Source organism: Chenopodium album, chromosome 6, assembly GCF_948465745.1.
Source record: "Chenopodium album chromosome 6, dcCheAlbu1.1, whole genome shotgun sequence".
Taxonomy (NCBI): Eukaryota; Viridiplantae; Streptophyta; class Magnoliopsida; order Caryophyllales; family Amaranthaceae; genus Chenopodium; species Chenopodium album.
The window spans coordinates 71,779,570-71,795,274 of NC_137839.1; the positions used below are offsets into that span (position 1 = coordinate 71,779,570).

Sequence of the window (15,705 nt, forward strand, 5' to 3'; positions counted from 1 at the left end):
ACAACTATCTTTAAACTCTTGTAGTGTCTTTTGATAAAACTACTAACTTTAAACTTTTGTGGTGTTTTTTGCTAAAACTACTAACTTTAAACTCTTATAGCGTCCATCTTTAATGGATTAACTAGCGAGTGACCCCGGGCGTTGCCCCGGGTTGCTATTGTTGTAAACGTACAATCGGTAATTTTCCTAAAAAAAAAGGGTAATTTTTTAAAAGGCTTTTTAAAACTGCAGTTGTCACTGTTAAACCAAAATTAAGTTATTCTTTGAATATAGTTAATTTTTTTATTAAATCTTATGGTTTGTAGTTATAAGAATTTTTTTTTCCATATAAATAACATAGTTGATATTGGCTTAGGGCTTGTTCTCATTAACTGAACTCAGCTGAATTGAACTGAACTGAACTGAAATGAATATTTTATAAGAGAATGAAATTAGGAGTTGAACTGAACTGATTTTCAACGTATGAGAACAGACCCTTAAATGATTAAATAGTCATATGTGTCATTAAAGGTTGAGAGTTCAGTTCATTTCCTAATTTCCTTCTCTTATAAAATATTCAAATAGTGAATCGGAACAGGCCTTAAGTCTTTTTAAGTTTTTAATTTGAATTTTAACTCAAATTTTTCCCTAGTGATCTAAAATGGTACGTATTGCTTTGTTAAATCATACAACAACTTTGGACAAAAGATTTACTATGCTTTAATTTTTTACTAGTTTTGACTTTTGAACAGCATTAAAGTCTAGATTGCTTCCTTAATTGCCAAATTCCATGTTGGTACACAACCAATGGGCCAACTTTGAATTTCAAATTGCTTTTTTAGTCGCCTAAATTCAATGTTCTTAGCTTCATACGCAAATCCAATGAATCAATATTAGTATTCACATAGATATGCATGAGTAAATACAAGTTGATCCCCTTGATAGACAAAATGATGTTTATCAAGTGGCATTCTTGTAATAAAATGGCATTGGGAAGCGAAAAATAACATAAACAATTGGTAAAAGATGAGGTATGCAACTTTTTCTGAAAAAGCACGTGCAAAGTTCTTTGACGGAGCATCAAACGATTTTGCAAGTGGTCGTTAGGAGTTAACCCAAGTTGCTCAACTTGAGTTAAGGTACTTTGTCTTTTTTTCGATGCTTTCTTCAACTCCAGAGTACTTTTCTGGAGCTTTTTCATTTTTAGTTGCTCTAAATCTTGAATTCATCATATTCAACCCCAAAAATAGTACTACACTTCATTCTCTCTCCTACCAAATCTACCCAGCCCACCGACCCACCGTTGCTACCAGACTATCCAGTGCTCCTACCGTTCCACCGCACAATCACTAGAGGCGACCACGATAATGGCGATTAACCACCACCGCACAATCACTAGAGGCGACCACGATAATGACGATCAACCACCACCGCACAACCACTAGAGGCGACCACAATAATGGCGATTAACCACCACCCTCTTTGTCATACCTTCCCCTAAAGGATTAATATGACCCTACTTTACATATTTTTCTACTAGGGTGTCTTTTGTTTGGCCGGTCGGTATCGCAGCGAAGCGGCAATATATATTGGTGGTTGTTGTGGCCATGGAGGGGATGAGAGGAGAAGAGCATCCCACCTCCTTCACTACGGCTGACGCGCCTTCGCTGGTTGTTTGGTTGCAAAAGTAACACCGTACCAACCAACCATAGTTAAGATTGAGACTTAACGACAGTGAGAAAGCAAAATTCTGTAAACTAATGAATTGACATTCACACCCCTTACTTTTTACGCGAAAAGACAACTATAGCCCTAGATAAACAACCCAAGTTTATCTAGGAGATCAACCTGGGCCAGCTCAATATTCATACTAACAAAAATTTTATATGGAGTATCTTAAATTTGCACCAAAATATTAACTCACAAGGATGTTTTGTAAATTACCGCCCCAAAATGTACCATGTATTGAAATAACCACCCATTTTTTAAAAAATTAAATAACCACCCATATTTTACAAAAAATGTAGGTTTTACCACCCGACCTATACTCCGACCAGTTTTTCGAGCATTGGCCCCACATAACGGCTGTTTTTTATTTTTATAAAAGTTATTTCTCGATTTATTTCCTCCCTTGTTTCACAAACTACTACCAAACTTAAAATTCTTCATTTTTTTCACAAATTCTACCGATTTTTACTCCAAGTTTTGCAAATTGACAAGCGAACCCTTTAAAGAACTTACTTAAATTTTTTTACACCAATTTGTATAGCAAGGTAATTGAAGATCACACTTAATATTTATTTTTTTAGTTATTTTGCAATGTTTTAATGAAGTAGAATTCAAGTTATACTATATTTTTTGTTTGGAATGTGTTTTATTAGGAATTTAATGATGTAATCGTTGTTTGATTCATTCAATTTAACTTGAATTGAAAATTAGGGTTCTTCATAATGAAATTGTGGGGCACATGCTCGGAAAACTGATCGGAGTATAGGTAGGGATGGTAAAACCTACAATTTTGTAAAATATGGGTGGTTATTTTTAATTTCAACAAAAATGGGTGGTTATTTCAACACATGTTAAATTTTAGGGTGGTAATTTACAAAAAAATCCAATTATTATCATTGCCTAAAATCGCTTAGTCGTAAATCTCATTATGTCAATGAAGATTCACAAGTTAGAATCTATGAAACGGATAAAAATGCGAAGGTTATCGTTTGCCATTAATCTCATTTTGTCAGCGAAGATTTCCAAGTCAAATACTATGAAATAGATGCAAACACAATGGTTATCGTTATTCGTTAGTTGTTAATCTCATTATGTCAACGAGTATCTACGAAACAGATGCAAACGCAAGGATTTACAAGATTAGGATTTAACAAAGGAAACAGATGCAAACGCGAAGGTTATTTTAGACCCACTGTATTAATTAGCGGAAATAAAAACTAGCCAAAAAATATCTTTTACATCCTCTCACGTTTTCAATTTTCAGTATCAGTTTCACTCTACACTCCGCACCGCCACCACGCTGCTTCTCCTCCCTCCTCCGTCAACCACCACCGCCGTCGCCATCAACCGCCGGTTTTCACCTTCTTCTAGAATCTTCTAGAACACCACCATCACTTCAACCACCGCTTTCGTCATCTTTTCGATCAATCTTCCTGAACCACCGCATACGCCGTCGTTTCGTCTTCTGTAGACGAATTTGATCGAAGATCGGAAATTGTTGATGATCGTGATTTTCTGTAAATGAATTGATGGTACTTGTGTTCGTGATTTTCAGTGCTAAGATCTTAGTGAAGTTTGCTCAACAACTGCATTTATGGTATACATTTGTTTCCTTTAATCTCAGTGATTAATTTTTTATTTTGATATTTTCAATATTTTGGTATTTTCAATTTTTGTTGATTAATTTTGCTGATGAATTTGTATTTTAATTGTTGTGTTTGAATGTAATTTTTAGGCTATTTTAGTTTATTTTTTTAGTTTGGAAGTATAGTGATTGATGCAGTAATTGAATTTCATGACAATCTGAATTACGAAGTATTATATAAGTTGATCCAAGGAAATTCACCATTTTATTAATTAGCTTGAATTTTGGGGTAATATTGATTTCATGGAATGTTGTAGTAGAAAATTTATGTGATTTTAATGGTGCATTTTAGCAAGTTTGATTTTGAATGTGATTTAGAGTAGTTTTTTGAGTAAATATGTGTTGCATGTTGCAGTCTTATCAGAATTGGATGTCGAAGGATGGTGGGTGTTTAACTGATGGGGAGATAAGTTATGATAATACTACTAGAATTGAACCCAAGCGCTCGCACCAATGGTTTATCAATGGTGGTGAGGCAGGGTATTTACCGAATAAGAAGCAAGCTGTAGAAGTTCCCGGTAGCAATTCATTTGTTGGAATACCGACCTCTACTCTTTCTCCTTGGGGAGGTGTGGCTGGTTTTAACTCGGTTCCTAGTCAATTTACTGAACAATTGTTTGATACTGATGCTATTAGGTCTACTAGTTTTGATGAGAGAAATATTGCGTCTGTCAGTATGGGTAGCTTGAATACTGGAAGAAAGGTTACGGATGATCCATTTGGGAGTAATTCCTCATTTGGTCTATCTATAACTCATTCATTGGAAGATCCTAAGTCCGGGATCAACTATGGTGGGATAAGGAAAGTCAAAGTTAGTGAAGTGAGAGATCCTGCGGACTTCCTGCCATTGCCTACAAGGCCTGCATATGCTAGAGAATCTGAGGGTGTTATGTCAACTGCTCATGGTTATGGCAAGGTAGATGATAGCGGTATATCTATGGGTCTGACATATGGTCGAGAGGAGGAAAATATTGTAGCAGTTGGGGACTCTTATGGTAGGGAAGACAATGGTTTTATATCAATTGACCAATCATTTAGTAAAGATGCTGGCAACACATTGGGAATGGGGCATTCCTACAAGGTTGATGTTAGCACTATGTCAATGGCGAATACATTCAGTGGTGCTGATTGTAATATAATGCCAATGGCTGAAAACTTTAGTAAGGGGGATAACAATGTCATTTGCGTGGGAAACCTCAGCAAAGGGGATAATATGGTCTCCATAAATCATACGTACAGAGGTGATAGCTCCATCCCAGCTACTAACAATTACAACAAAGGGGATGATAGCACCACAACAATTGCTCTATCTAGCAGCAAAGGTCAAAATCATTCATTGTCCATGGGCCACTCATTCAACAAGGGAGACAGTAACATAATATCCTTTGGTGGCTATAATGGTGATAATGATTTAGATGCTTCAGGGACACTCACATGCAATTATGAAGTGCTAATGGGTCAACCTTCTATTCAAAGGTCTGACACATTAAATCAGAAGGATTTGACTGTGTCGAATGCTGATGCAGCCATAGTTGCTGCTCAGGTTAATGCTTCTAGAGCAGAAAGTACCTCCAGGAAGAAAGAGGACATTAAATCAACGAAGAAGACACCTCCCAACAATTTTCCTTCGAATGTGAGAAGTTTGCTTTCTACTGGTATTTTGGATGAGGTTCCAGTGAAATATATTGCTTGGTCACGAGAGGTAAATCTACTTTTTTTGTTTTCATTTTTGACTTGGGGAAATTGATGTTAGCAGTCCCAACTAGTGTTTTATTGGTAGTAGTCCCACATTTGGAGGTGTCATCTCAAAATCATTCTCACCGGCACTCCTTTGGGGGTAACTTTTCAAAACAGTCCTCACCTGCACTAGCCTGTTAATAAGGTTAAAAAGAGCCGCATTTATAGCTAGATTGGTTGGCCTTTTTGTAAACTGCTTCCATTTTGTTTTGGAAAAAAAAAAAAAAAAAAAAAACCCAACATTTTTGCGGTTAGCTCACAATGTGTTGAACTTTTGATTAACTATGAGTAAGTCGACCTATGTTTAAGTAATAACTTTCAATGGGTTTTTTTACCAGTAACCAGCAAGCTAAATAATCAGCAAGTTCCCAAGCCATCCAACCATCGCAACCCCTCTCAAGCCACCCAAAACAACCAACAACTTTCTCCATTACCGCCGCCCCACCTCTCCCTTTTTATCTCCCTCAGCCTTTCTTTCTCCTCCCACTCTCTCTCCTCCAAACCCCTCCTAAGACTGGGAAGTAGCCTGCACTAGCTGATCAACCTTCAAGGTTTAAAGGGGTTTAGGGTTTGCAATTGATAGAAATTGATGAAGCAACTTGGGTGGAGTTTATTTGGTGGTTTTGCCGCTATTAAATGAATGAATAAGTGGCAGTCCATGGACCATGGTGGGGTTTGAAGGATGGTGGTCTATGCAGATTAGACATGAAGAGGAGAGGAGAAAATGGCCGGCGTATCTACGTCTGCATCTGCGGCTGCCTTTTCCATGGTCATTGCAAGGTGGTCTGCCTCTTTCTCAATTGAAGCCACTACTGAAAACAGGTCTGCCTGTGGAGGGAGAAGGAGAAGGAGAAGAAGAGAGAAAGGGGGGTCTGGTGGAGGGAAGAGAGAAGGGGTGGTGGAGAAGAAGAGAGAAAAAAAAAAGGGGGGATGGTAACTGGTAGAGGAGAGAGAGAAAGTAGTGGTGATTGGTGGAGGGGAGGGAGAGGAGTTGAGGTTTATGGAGAGGAGAGAGAAACAGCTGTAGAGAGAGGAAGAGGGAGAGTTTTTTTTTTTTAAAAATAATTAATTTATAATTAAAATAAATAAACTAATTACAAATTAACACATGGCATGTTTAACCTTTACACCGGGTTACTACCAGGTCATAACTCATTTTTGGAAAATACCCAACAAAGATTGAATTACTCATAGTTAATCAAAAGTTCGACTTAACAGCTAAAAGGTTGGTTTATTTTTGACAAATTTTCCTTCTTTATTCTATTTTGTTTTATATATTAAAATTTGGAACTTGTACCCCCACCTCTTCCCTATCTTGCCCTTCCTGTCTAGCTTCTCACTTGGTCTTGCTGGCAACTCGTTTCCTGATCAGAAAAGTAGCACCTGCATCCCTTTTCAGCAACCCCATTCCTTGGTTATCCTTGTAGCGTAGCTCATCCCTTTATAAATCCATTCCCCCCTCTCTTTCCTCCTAGCCTAGCTTTTGTTTATTATTCTAAATTTGGGGATGTCATTGATTTTGCTATTTTTCATATAATTGCCAGTTATGATGACAGAATCAAGCTTTAAGCTTTTGCTTTGAGATGGCATATAGATTATGGAGACTAAAATAAGAAGTGGAAATAGAGGCAACGAGATATTTGATTATTATGGCTGTGCTAAGATTAAATGGTTGGGGTAGTGGCACTTATTATAGGGTTTTTTTTGGCCAATATGATTTATTTTTTGAAGTTATTGAAATCTGATATGAACTTTTGGTGTACTTTGATAGTTTTGAAGCATTTACCTGGCTTAAGGGTATGGTATGGTGACATGTAGAGGAAGTGGGAGGAGATTTAAAGGAAGAAGGATAAGAAGATGAGTATGGTGGGGGTAAGAAAGAGAGTAGGTCGAAGAGGGCATGGAAGCTGTCAACGGTGTGCTTCTTTTTCTGATGGTGGTCTGGTAGATGTTAGTTCTCAGGTGGCATTGGGAGTTAGAGCTAGTAAGGGTGGTTGGGACTTGGGAGTTAGAGCTAGTAAGGGTGTTTGGGACTTGGGAGGGTAGGAATATGGGCTTTAGTTGGAAAGGGAGTGGGAAGGCAGAAGGAAGCAGAACAAATTGACTTTTTCTTCAGGGTATCAGTCATTAGATCAATATGAAATTGCACCCCTTAAAGTTAAGACCATTCTGTTAATCAGCAATTTGGACCTTTAGAGAAGATGGGTCATAGTTGGGCTGTTAGTATCAAAGTCTCCTTTTGGCTTTAGCTTATTAATGGTGATATTACTGTACTTTTATATCCTAGAAGGAGCTCCGTGGCATCATAAAAGGTTCTGGATATCTTTGTGGATGTCAGTCATGCAACTTTTCCAAGGTCTGTTGTATTCTATTCTTTATACTTCTTGTTGGAAATTTGGGCCGGCATTTGATCTGATGAGCAGATTTATTATCTGTTTGTTTAGGTTATTAATGCTTATGAGTATGAGCGTCATGCTGGGTGCAAAACCAAACATCCCAACAATCACATATACTTTGAGAACGGGAAAACCATTTACGGGATTGTTCAAGAGCTTAGGAATACTCCACAGAATATGCTGTTTGATGTTATACAAACAATAACAGGTTCTCCCATCAATCAAAAATCATTCAGGCTTTGGAAAGGTGACTGCAGTTTAAATTGATTGTTTCATTTTTTTTTTTTTTTTTATTGAACAATTAGTCCAACCTTTGTTATTAATAATATTTCTTTTAATGGAGTTTGCAATTTCTCATATTCTTTCTTTTTCATGTTTGTCAGAATCTTTCCTGGCTGCGACCCGGGAACTTCAGCGCATATATGGTAAGGATGAGCGGAACCAGTCATTATAAACTCATTTGTAGCTGCAGTATAAAGACTGGTAAGCCGTAAGCACATCCCTACTCTTCTGTAAAATTTTACTGATTGAGTTGTAAATTGTGTGTGATAGAAACTATGTGATAAAATTTGTCTGGCATGTAATGAGATGATAAAAAAAATGAAAATAAATTTGTGCCCAAGCTTAATTAGATTATAGAACAAAGTCTAAAGGAAAGAAGAGATTTTCTTGTAGACTTGTATTTCTAATGTCTACTCTTTGTAGTGGGTGAGAAAAGATATTAATTGTGAGGGATTGAGGCATAGCTTGACTTACTCATCCAAAGAGAATCTCCTTCCTTTATTCTTATCATGTATGCCATAAAATGACTGGAGATGATGCTCTATACCTTGTGTGATCTATGTTGATGCTCTATTATACAAGGTTTACAATGATGCTGGTAACCGTGCGGTTAGGGCTTGATTGTAGCAGGCTTTGGTTACAAATTTTAATGCTTGAAACTACGTTGAAAGTAACACCAGACTTTTGAGTGATTAAGATAAGAAGTGAATGTGCTATGGAATATGTTTTAAAATGCCCCTGAACATGCCAAAGAAAGACTTTATTTTACTCCGTATTACATTTATCTGATTAAATATTTATTGTGTGGTGACTTCATTTATATTACTCCATGCTCCTTATTCTGGGATTTTTATCCATTGTTTAACTAAAGGACCTGAACGCTGTATGAATAGAGCTTGGAAACATGAAAAAGGATTCATATATCTTCTGTTTTCAAGATTCCAAGTCCTTATAATGTCAGAAACAATTTGAAGTGAAAATGCAAGATCACCCTTTCTCTTCCCTCTCCTTCTCTTGTACAGTTAAAACACACTCTTAGCTCTAACTAACGTCCCAAAAGGTTGAATAAGGGATACCAAGTTTAATTTACAACTTAAAGTAAGGACAGATGAGAGCCAGTAAGCTCAGTTGAAGGTCAATAGTTAAAATAAGTTTTAAACTTAAAATAAAGGATAATAAGTTTAGATTAGGAATTTTGGGTGAAGAACAAAGCCTTAGTCATGAAACATTTATTTTTCTTTCTTAGTTTTTAAATTTTATATTGATGTATTTAGAAGCTAAAAGATTATTGTGTGGCTGTCACCTTGTTTCCATGGTTACAGTGTGATGCTTGCATCACTGAACGTAGAGTGTGTGTTTTGGGATATTGGATGACATAATTGGTGATTGCTAAAGCAAGAACTGTTTTTTCATCTTTAAGTGAACATTCTGACATGTACTGATATTATCTAGGAAGCACAAAATTTTCTGGTCATAGTTTCTGAGTCCCCAAAGTCCGTAACGTTTTTGAATACTGTCGTTTTTGTGCAAATGAAGCTAGAGATGCCTGTGACTTTAGGTTTTCCCTTTTTTTGATATGCTTCCGTTTTTGGTATTCAAGTCGTTTCCGTGTTATACAGTGTAATGATTACCTATCAGTTCAAGGGCCCTTACATAAGTTTTTGTTTCCACACGCCTAGATACTAATGGTTGACCTACTTTATGATTCGTAAATCGTTATACTTTATACTTCCAAGAATTTTTTTAGCTGAATGGACCTCAGAATTTCACGGGAACTACATTTTTGAATGACATATAAGAAAAAGAGAGATAGGAGGAAGGAGAGGGAGGGAGTGAGGGACACTGTTGTGATTTGTGACTGCTAGGGTTGTTAAGTTTGTTTGGATGCATGATATATCAGCAGTCAGCAGCTTTTTGCGGGACTTTTGTTTTAAATTTGAATGCCTAATTTTCTATTGGGACTTTTATTTGTTTTGCTGCTCATTTGGATGTGGCAAGAGCAACTTTTTAATTTTATTAATTTATCCAATTTTATTGTCATCATTATCGTGATCCTATTTAAACACCGTGTCTGATCTACATTTTGTTTTGCCGTTTGAGCCCTTCACATTTGTCTTTTATCTGCATCTGTAATGACTGTTAATTTTGCTTCTCCTTTTATAATTATTTTTTCAAAAAACACTGAACTTATCTTTTGTTTTTTCAGCTAATAACATACATAACCCTATTATTATTGTTTAAATTTAACTTATGCACACTCCAATTATTCCATAAAATGCAGTTTGCAGATCCTGTAGCATTGTTGGAATTAGTTATACAAATTTAGTTCAAACTTTAATGGCTGGTTTCCAAATTCATGTATTTGGCCGTATTTCGCTTATTGTGTTGAAAATATCTTATTGTGCAGGTAAGGATGCCAAGGTTCTCTGATGCATTGGTGAATTTATCTTATAGTTTTGCTTCTAGGTATCAACTCCTTCAATACCAACTGTATAAAAGTGGGATTAGTAATATGCTATGTTGACCAAAATTATTTTTTTAAGATTTGGTCTCAACTTTTGTAATAGTAATTTTTGTTTTCCGGATTAACATATTAGACCAGTGCTTGTAAATGATGAAAGTGTTGGATGTAGATGAATTTTTGTATAAAGAATGGAATGGTCTTTTCTTTTGCTCACCTTTTTTCTTTCAAATTATTATCTTATATGTCCCATTCTTTATATCGCAGGGTTATTTATGACGATTTAGCCAACCCCAAATTATTTTGGGACTAAGGCTTTGTTGTTGGTGGTGTTGTACAATTTTAGCCAATAAAAATTATTTCTGCAATATGGGTTATAACAACCAAAACTTCAAGATAGTACTGAACTAGATTGTGAATTGTTAATATGCAGTTGGAAAATTTTAGTACATGGAAAATTTTGTTTATACATAATGCTTCACATTATAGTTGACTGACCATTATCCTATTCGACATTCTCCTTGGAGAGAGGAGGGTGGCTGATGCCCATGATTCATCAAGCCATGTCGTGGGTGAAAGTGTGAAACTACGCATCGCTTAGAGTTATTATTGATTAGGCCTCTACCAAAATTTTGAATTTTAGGACGTGTTTAATTAGTTTTTAAGTAAAAAAAAAAAATTGGGTTTGACAATGTAGCGGTTGGGGAAACTTTTATCGGAGAATATAGTTGTTGACAATTTTAAAAAATGAAAATTAGAAGTAATTTACAGTTTTTCTATACTTTTAGGCATGTTTAGCAATATATAATTGTGGAGATAGATGTTAGGGCCTGTTCTGATTTACTAAGCTGAAGTGAAATGAACTGTTTATGAGAGAAGGAAATTAGAAAATGAACTGAACTGAAATTAATCCGAAGAGAACAGAATCTGAGTTGTTGTTGGCTGTTAACGGTTAACAAGCTATTAGTTGTGAAGATGAATAATTAGAGTTTGAGTTTGGGCATGTTCACATTTACTGAGCTAGATTGAAATGAACTGATCTGAATTGATTGAAAATGAATAGAACTGAACTGATTGGTGCTGAACTAAACTGAACTGAATAAAGTCGAAATGAATATTTTATGAGGGAAGGAAATTAGGAGCTGAACTGAACTAATTGGAGCTTAACTGAACTGAACTGGAATTAAGTTGAAGTGAACAGACCCTTAATATATATAATTTTTTTTATTGAAGAATATGATTAGTATGTATGATAAGTGAGGATATATAAATAAAAATTTAGTCAAAATTTATCCGAATAAAAGTAGAAATAGTTGGGATTACAAATGTAAAATTAGAGAATATTAGAAAATTGAAGGAAGTATCCCTTCAGGAAATGCTTGGTCTCTACTAAGTTGAGTCCACTTGGACTCAACTAGATAAAATAAATAAATAAATAAAATGAAAAAGGCATAATGAAACAAAAAAGCTGAAAAAGAGAAAGGGACCACTTTGTACTCTTAGATTCTCCTCCCCAAAATTTCACCAGCCACAACAATGAATCTATGGCGGGCAAAAAAATCCCAAAAATTTTCCCCAATTTTTTCCCTCCCAAATTTTGGTGAAATAATTAATGGGGTTCCCTCCCCTATCCCCCCACCCAAAGCAAAGAGAAAAATACAAAACAGTAAATTGAAGCTCTAAAGGGTTGTACAGTCCCAAAATTTCAGAGAAGAGAAGCTCTTATATTTTGTGAGTAATAAATTTCTGAAAATTGAGCTAGCTGCAACTGTGGATCTGAAATAGAAGAAGATTAGGCCTCAATTTTGTGAGAAGCTCTTATTATTGGAGTAATTAATTTGTAAAAATTGAGTGAGCTGCAACTTTAGATCTGAAATAGAAGAACATTAGGTGCGGGTTTGTAGGGGAATGAATTTTTGTAATTCGCGGAATAAAGACAATGAGATGAATGAGGTAAGTTATTATTTTGATTTGTTTTCCTTTTGTTTTCCAAAAATTGTAATTGATTTTGATCATGGTAATTCGGTTTGCTGTAAGTTCATTATTATAGAGAATGTTTTGATAAATTGTAATGCTGAGAATTGTGACATTTGTTTGTTATTGAGAAATGAGGAATTGAACAATATAGTGAAATTGATCAATATGCGTGATCAAGTGTAATTTTCAGTAATTGATTAATTTGTATTTGATTTATAGTTAGTTATCTTTTTTTTATGCAACCATATCATCTACATGTAGGAACAATCAAAGTGTACGTTAACGTTTGTATACCATCTACATGGTTGTTGGTATTAATGGTACGTACTGGTAATACCAACAACCATGCATGAAATATTAGGAGGAATTGTCTACTATTTGCTGTTTCATGACTTCTGTTGATCTTGTTGTGGTGTTCTTTTCTTGGTTTATTATGATTGAAGAATATGCGTTCATTAATTTTGTTGTTTGGTTTGGTTAGGAGTGTAATGTTGTGCACCCGAACCATGATACACAAGGAGGCACATACCTTAGCTGCAACTCATATAGTAGTTCTGACGGTGATGAAAGTGATCATTATGATTTGAATATTGACGATTTGAATAATGATATAGGGGAGGGTTTTGACTTGAATAAAGACCCTCCTGCTGAATGTACCATTACCGAGGGCGAATGTAGTGTGGATTTATATAATGCAAGCTTAGAAAGTTCAGGTAGATGTGTAGTGGGAGGAATAGTACCCCCATAAATAGGAATGGAGTTTAGTACTTGGGATGACATGAATAATTATTATCGTAGTTATGGCAACCAAGAGGGATTTGGTGTTGTGCGTATAGGTGGTGGGAAGACAAGATCTTATAGCACTTATGTTTGGAAGTGTGGATTTATTTTCTGTTTGCTTTTAAGAAATTGTTTGGATGATGAAATTCAGGTTGAAATTATTTTAGTAATGATGAAATTGTGTGCAGAAAAAAATCTACCCATGTTTATTTTTTTTTATTCAGGTTCTTGTTTATAGGATTTGTGTTGTTACCGAGTTGTTTAATTTTTAGTTATTATTAGTTTCTATTAAAGCTTGCTGGTACAAAAAATTCACATGAAACTGATACTTTTGATAGTAGTTTGTTTATGAGGCCGAGTCGATCATAACATACTCCTATTCTACATTATAACTATGATAAGTGTTAATTACCTTATACTGTATAAATACCAGCATAGTATATAATAGTATGCTACAAATACCAACATAGGTTATGGTGGTATAAAGTAAATACCAACATAGGATTTGTTGCCCTATCACTTGAGTCTATCTATTAATGTTTCCTATCACTTGTTTGATGTTATATCTTCCATGTGTATGACATATAGATACATATACTATGATAGAATATTACGAAATATTGTTGAGTCTTTACCATAGATACATATTTGGTGAACCCAAGACATAAATCTGTTAACACGAAGGCCTTTTCAAGTTACAATGGTTCCTATATTCACAATGAAGCATTCCTATTAATGCTGATAAACAGGCCTGATTAGTTATTTTAGATAAGAGCACCACAATAACTCAAGTAATTTTAAGAAATTACAAGAAATGAAGCATTTTACCACAACATAAAATTGTTTATGCACTAGATAATGTATTAGATAATTGGTACTCCAATATCTTTAAAAATAGGATGTGTTTGCAATGTAACAAACACTTTCTGTAAATTCTCCTCTTTTCTGATCCCCTTCCTCTTCTCCAATATATATCTCTTCAATCCATCCTACCCTCATTCCCTAGTTATGTTCCATCTCCCAAAACTTTGCCTATCTCCATATCCTGTTAAATGTTGAGTTATAGGACTTCATTTGATGGTTAAAGGGTTTGTTAATTGTTAAAATGCCATATTTATTTGGATAGGCCTATACGAGGAAAGAGATGTGGATTCCCGCATATGTGAAAGGTGTGTTTTGGGCAGGAATGCAGAAAACTCAAAGGGTTGAGAGCATAAATAGCTTTTTCGATGGTTATATTAAAAGGCACACCCGACTATGTGAGTTTGCTCCTAATTACTGTAAGGCGTTGGAAAGCCGAGCAAACGATGAGAAGGAAGCGGATGCAAATTGTACATGTTTTGTGAGGCCATTGATATCAGAATTTGGGCTGGAACGTAAATTTCATAAGTTGTACACGGATGCAAAGTTTGTAGAAGTGCAAAACCAATGCAACCGAGTCGCATATGTTACTCTTGTATCAAAGAAGTCGGTGTCACATAAAGAGGAGGAGTATGTGTTCTCATACCGTGTATGGATATATTGCAAGAAAAAAAAGAAGGAGACTCCTCTCAAAGGTCGGTTGAAGGACTATACTGTTTTGTACAACACAGAGAGACAGGAGGCGTACTGTGATTGTCGCCACTTTGAATGTCATGGGATAATTTGTAGGCACATAATCAAGGTTTTAGACATGAGTGGAGTAACTAATGTCCCTCCCATGTACATACTAGACAGGTGGAGAAAGGATATTAGTAGGAAACACACTCTTGTTAAAGTTGCCTATCATGATGCCTAAAAAACAGAAGAGGTTCGAAGATATGATAAGTTGATGTTAGCCCTTGAACCTGTTGTATTGCGTGGTTCGGCATCAGATGAAGCCGTTGAAGTCTTGATGGACTTGATTCAGCTAATGAACATTAAGGTGGATGAACTTTGTGTGTTGGCAGAAGGGTCGGGCCAAGGTTCCGGTGGGGTAGAAAGGCATAGTGTTGATGTGGAGGCAGTGAAAGATGCTACACCTCCAACTCCCAAAACCCCAAGCTCAGTTAATAAAGCAAGCGTTGCAAGTTCCTTAGACACACCCAGTTCCACATGTGTGAAAGATCCAGAACCTCGAGGAGGTAATAATAACAAAGGCATACCTCGAACAACAAGATTTGTATCCTCAGCAGAAAAGGCCAAAGCCAAGGTTCCAAAGACATGTGGTAAGAAGAAACAGGCCAAGGGGCATGATGATCACTTACAATATGATCATGGGACTATGCAACATCATCCCTAACATCCGGCGGAGTTGCAACAAGTAAGGTTTTCTGATTTGGGTATAAAAGTGTATCATGTATGTCATATGTTCATTATTTTCATTAATCAGTGTTGTTAACAAAGAGTATTGCGTGCAGGTTTGTTTCCCCAACAACGTGTTACCTACTCAGCATTATCCCATTTCTCATTTTAGGGGGGAAATGTTACACCTCCAACAGCAGCATAACAATGGTTTAATTCACAATAGTCAGGTATTTGTCGGCTAGTTAAGTAATACATTCAATGTCTTACCTTTGCGTTTTGATTTTGGTGTATTAGATGATACAAATAAACATTTACCACATATGTGTAGGTCAACCAAGGATATTATGGTGGAATTGGGAGCGGGGGGCCTTCAGCGTTGAACGGAAGGGTATTAGCTGGTGGGATTCATATCAATCCGCAAAGTGAGGCGGTTGGTTACTTTACTAAGAATGCGT

General features: G+C 35.9%; 2 protein-coding genes across 4 annotated transcripts; both read left to right on the forward strand.

Moving 5' to 3' along the window:
* Positions 1–2,926: 2,926 nt before the first annotated feature.
* LOC145635178 (uncharacterized) lies at positions 2,927–10,444 on the forward strand. Of its 3 annotated transcripts, none has more exons than XM_081686465.1 (6): positions 2,927–3,304; positions 3,708–5,054; positions 7,377–7,445; positions 7,534–7,732; positions 7,869–7,910; positions 10,175–10,444. In XM_081686465.1, the coding sequence occupies exons 1-6, from the start codon at positions 3,302–3,304 to the stop codon at positions 10,195–10,197; spliced, it is 1,683 nt and encodes a 560-aa protein (XP_081542591.1). In that variant the 5' UTR covers positions 2,927–3,301; the 3' UTR covers positions 10,198–10,444. The 3 variants fall into 3 exon arrangements, with proteins under 3 accessions (XP_081542591.1, XP_081542590.1, XP_081542589.1); XM_081686464.1 differs by having other exon boundaries at positions 2,928–3,304; positions 7,380–7,445; positions 7,869–7,968; XM_081686463.1 differs by having other exon boundaries at positions 2,929–3,304; positions 7,869–7,968.
* Positions 10,445–12,959: 2,515 nt separating this feature from the next.
* On the forward strand, positions 12,960–14,762 carry LOC145637189 (protein FAR-RED IMPAIRED RESPONSE 1-like). The gene is made up of 2 exons (XM_081688670.1): positions 12,960–13,136; positions 14,112–14,762. The coding sequence occupies exons 1-2, from the start codon at positions 12,960–12,962 to the stop codon at positions 14,760–14,762; spliced, it is 828 nt and encodes a 275-aa protein (XP_081544796.1).
* The last annotated feature ends 943 nt before the right edge of the window (positions 14,763–15,705 follow it).

Bases quoted from the DNA above. Each gene is read 5' to 3' on its own strand.
- LOC145635178 (XM_081686463.1), top strand. The intron at 5,055-7,376 runs GTAAATCTACTT...TTTATATCCTAG, and splicing joins ATATTGCTTGGTCACGAGAG to AAGGAGCTCCGTGGCATCAT. The intron at 7,733-7,868 runs GTGACTGCAGTT...CATGTTTGTCAG, and splicing joins ATCATTCAGGCTTTGGAAAG to AATCTTTCCTGGCTGCGACC.
- LOC145637189 (XM_081688670.1), top strand. From the start codon at position 12,960: ATGGAGTTTAGTACTTGGGATGACATGAATAATTATTATCGTAGTTAT. The intron at 13,137-14,111 runs GTTGAAATTATT...TTATTTGGATAG, and splicing joins GTTTGGATGATGAAATTCAG to GCCTATACGAGGAAAGAGAT.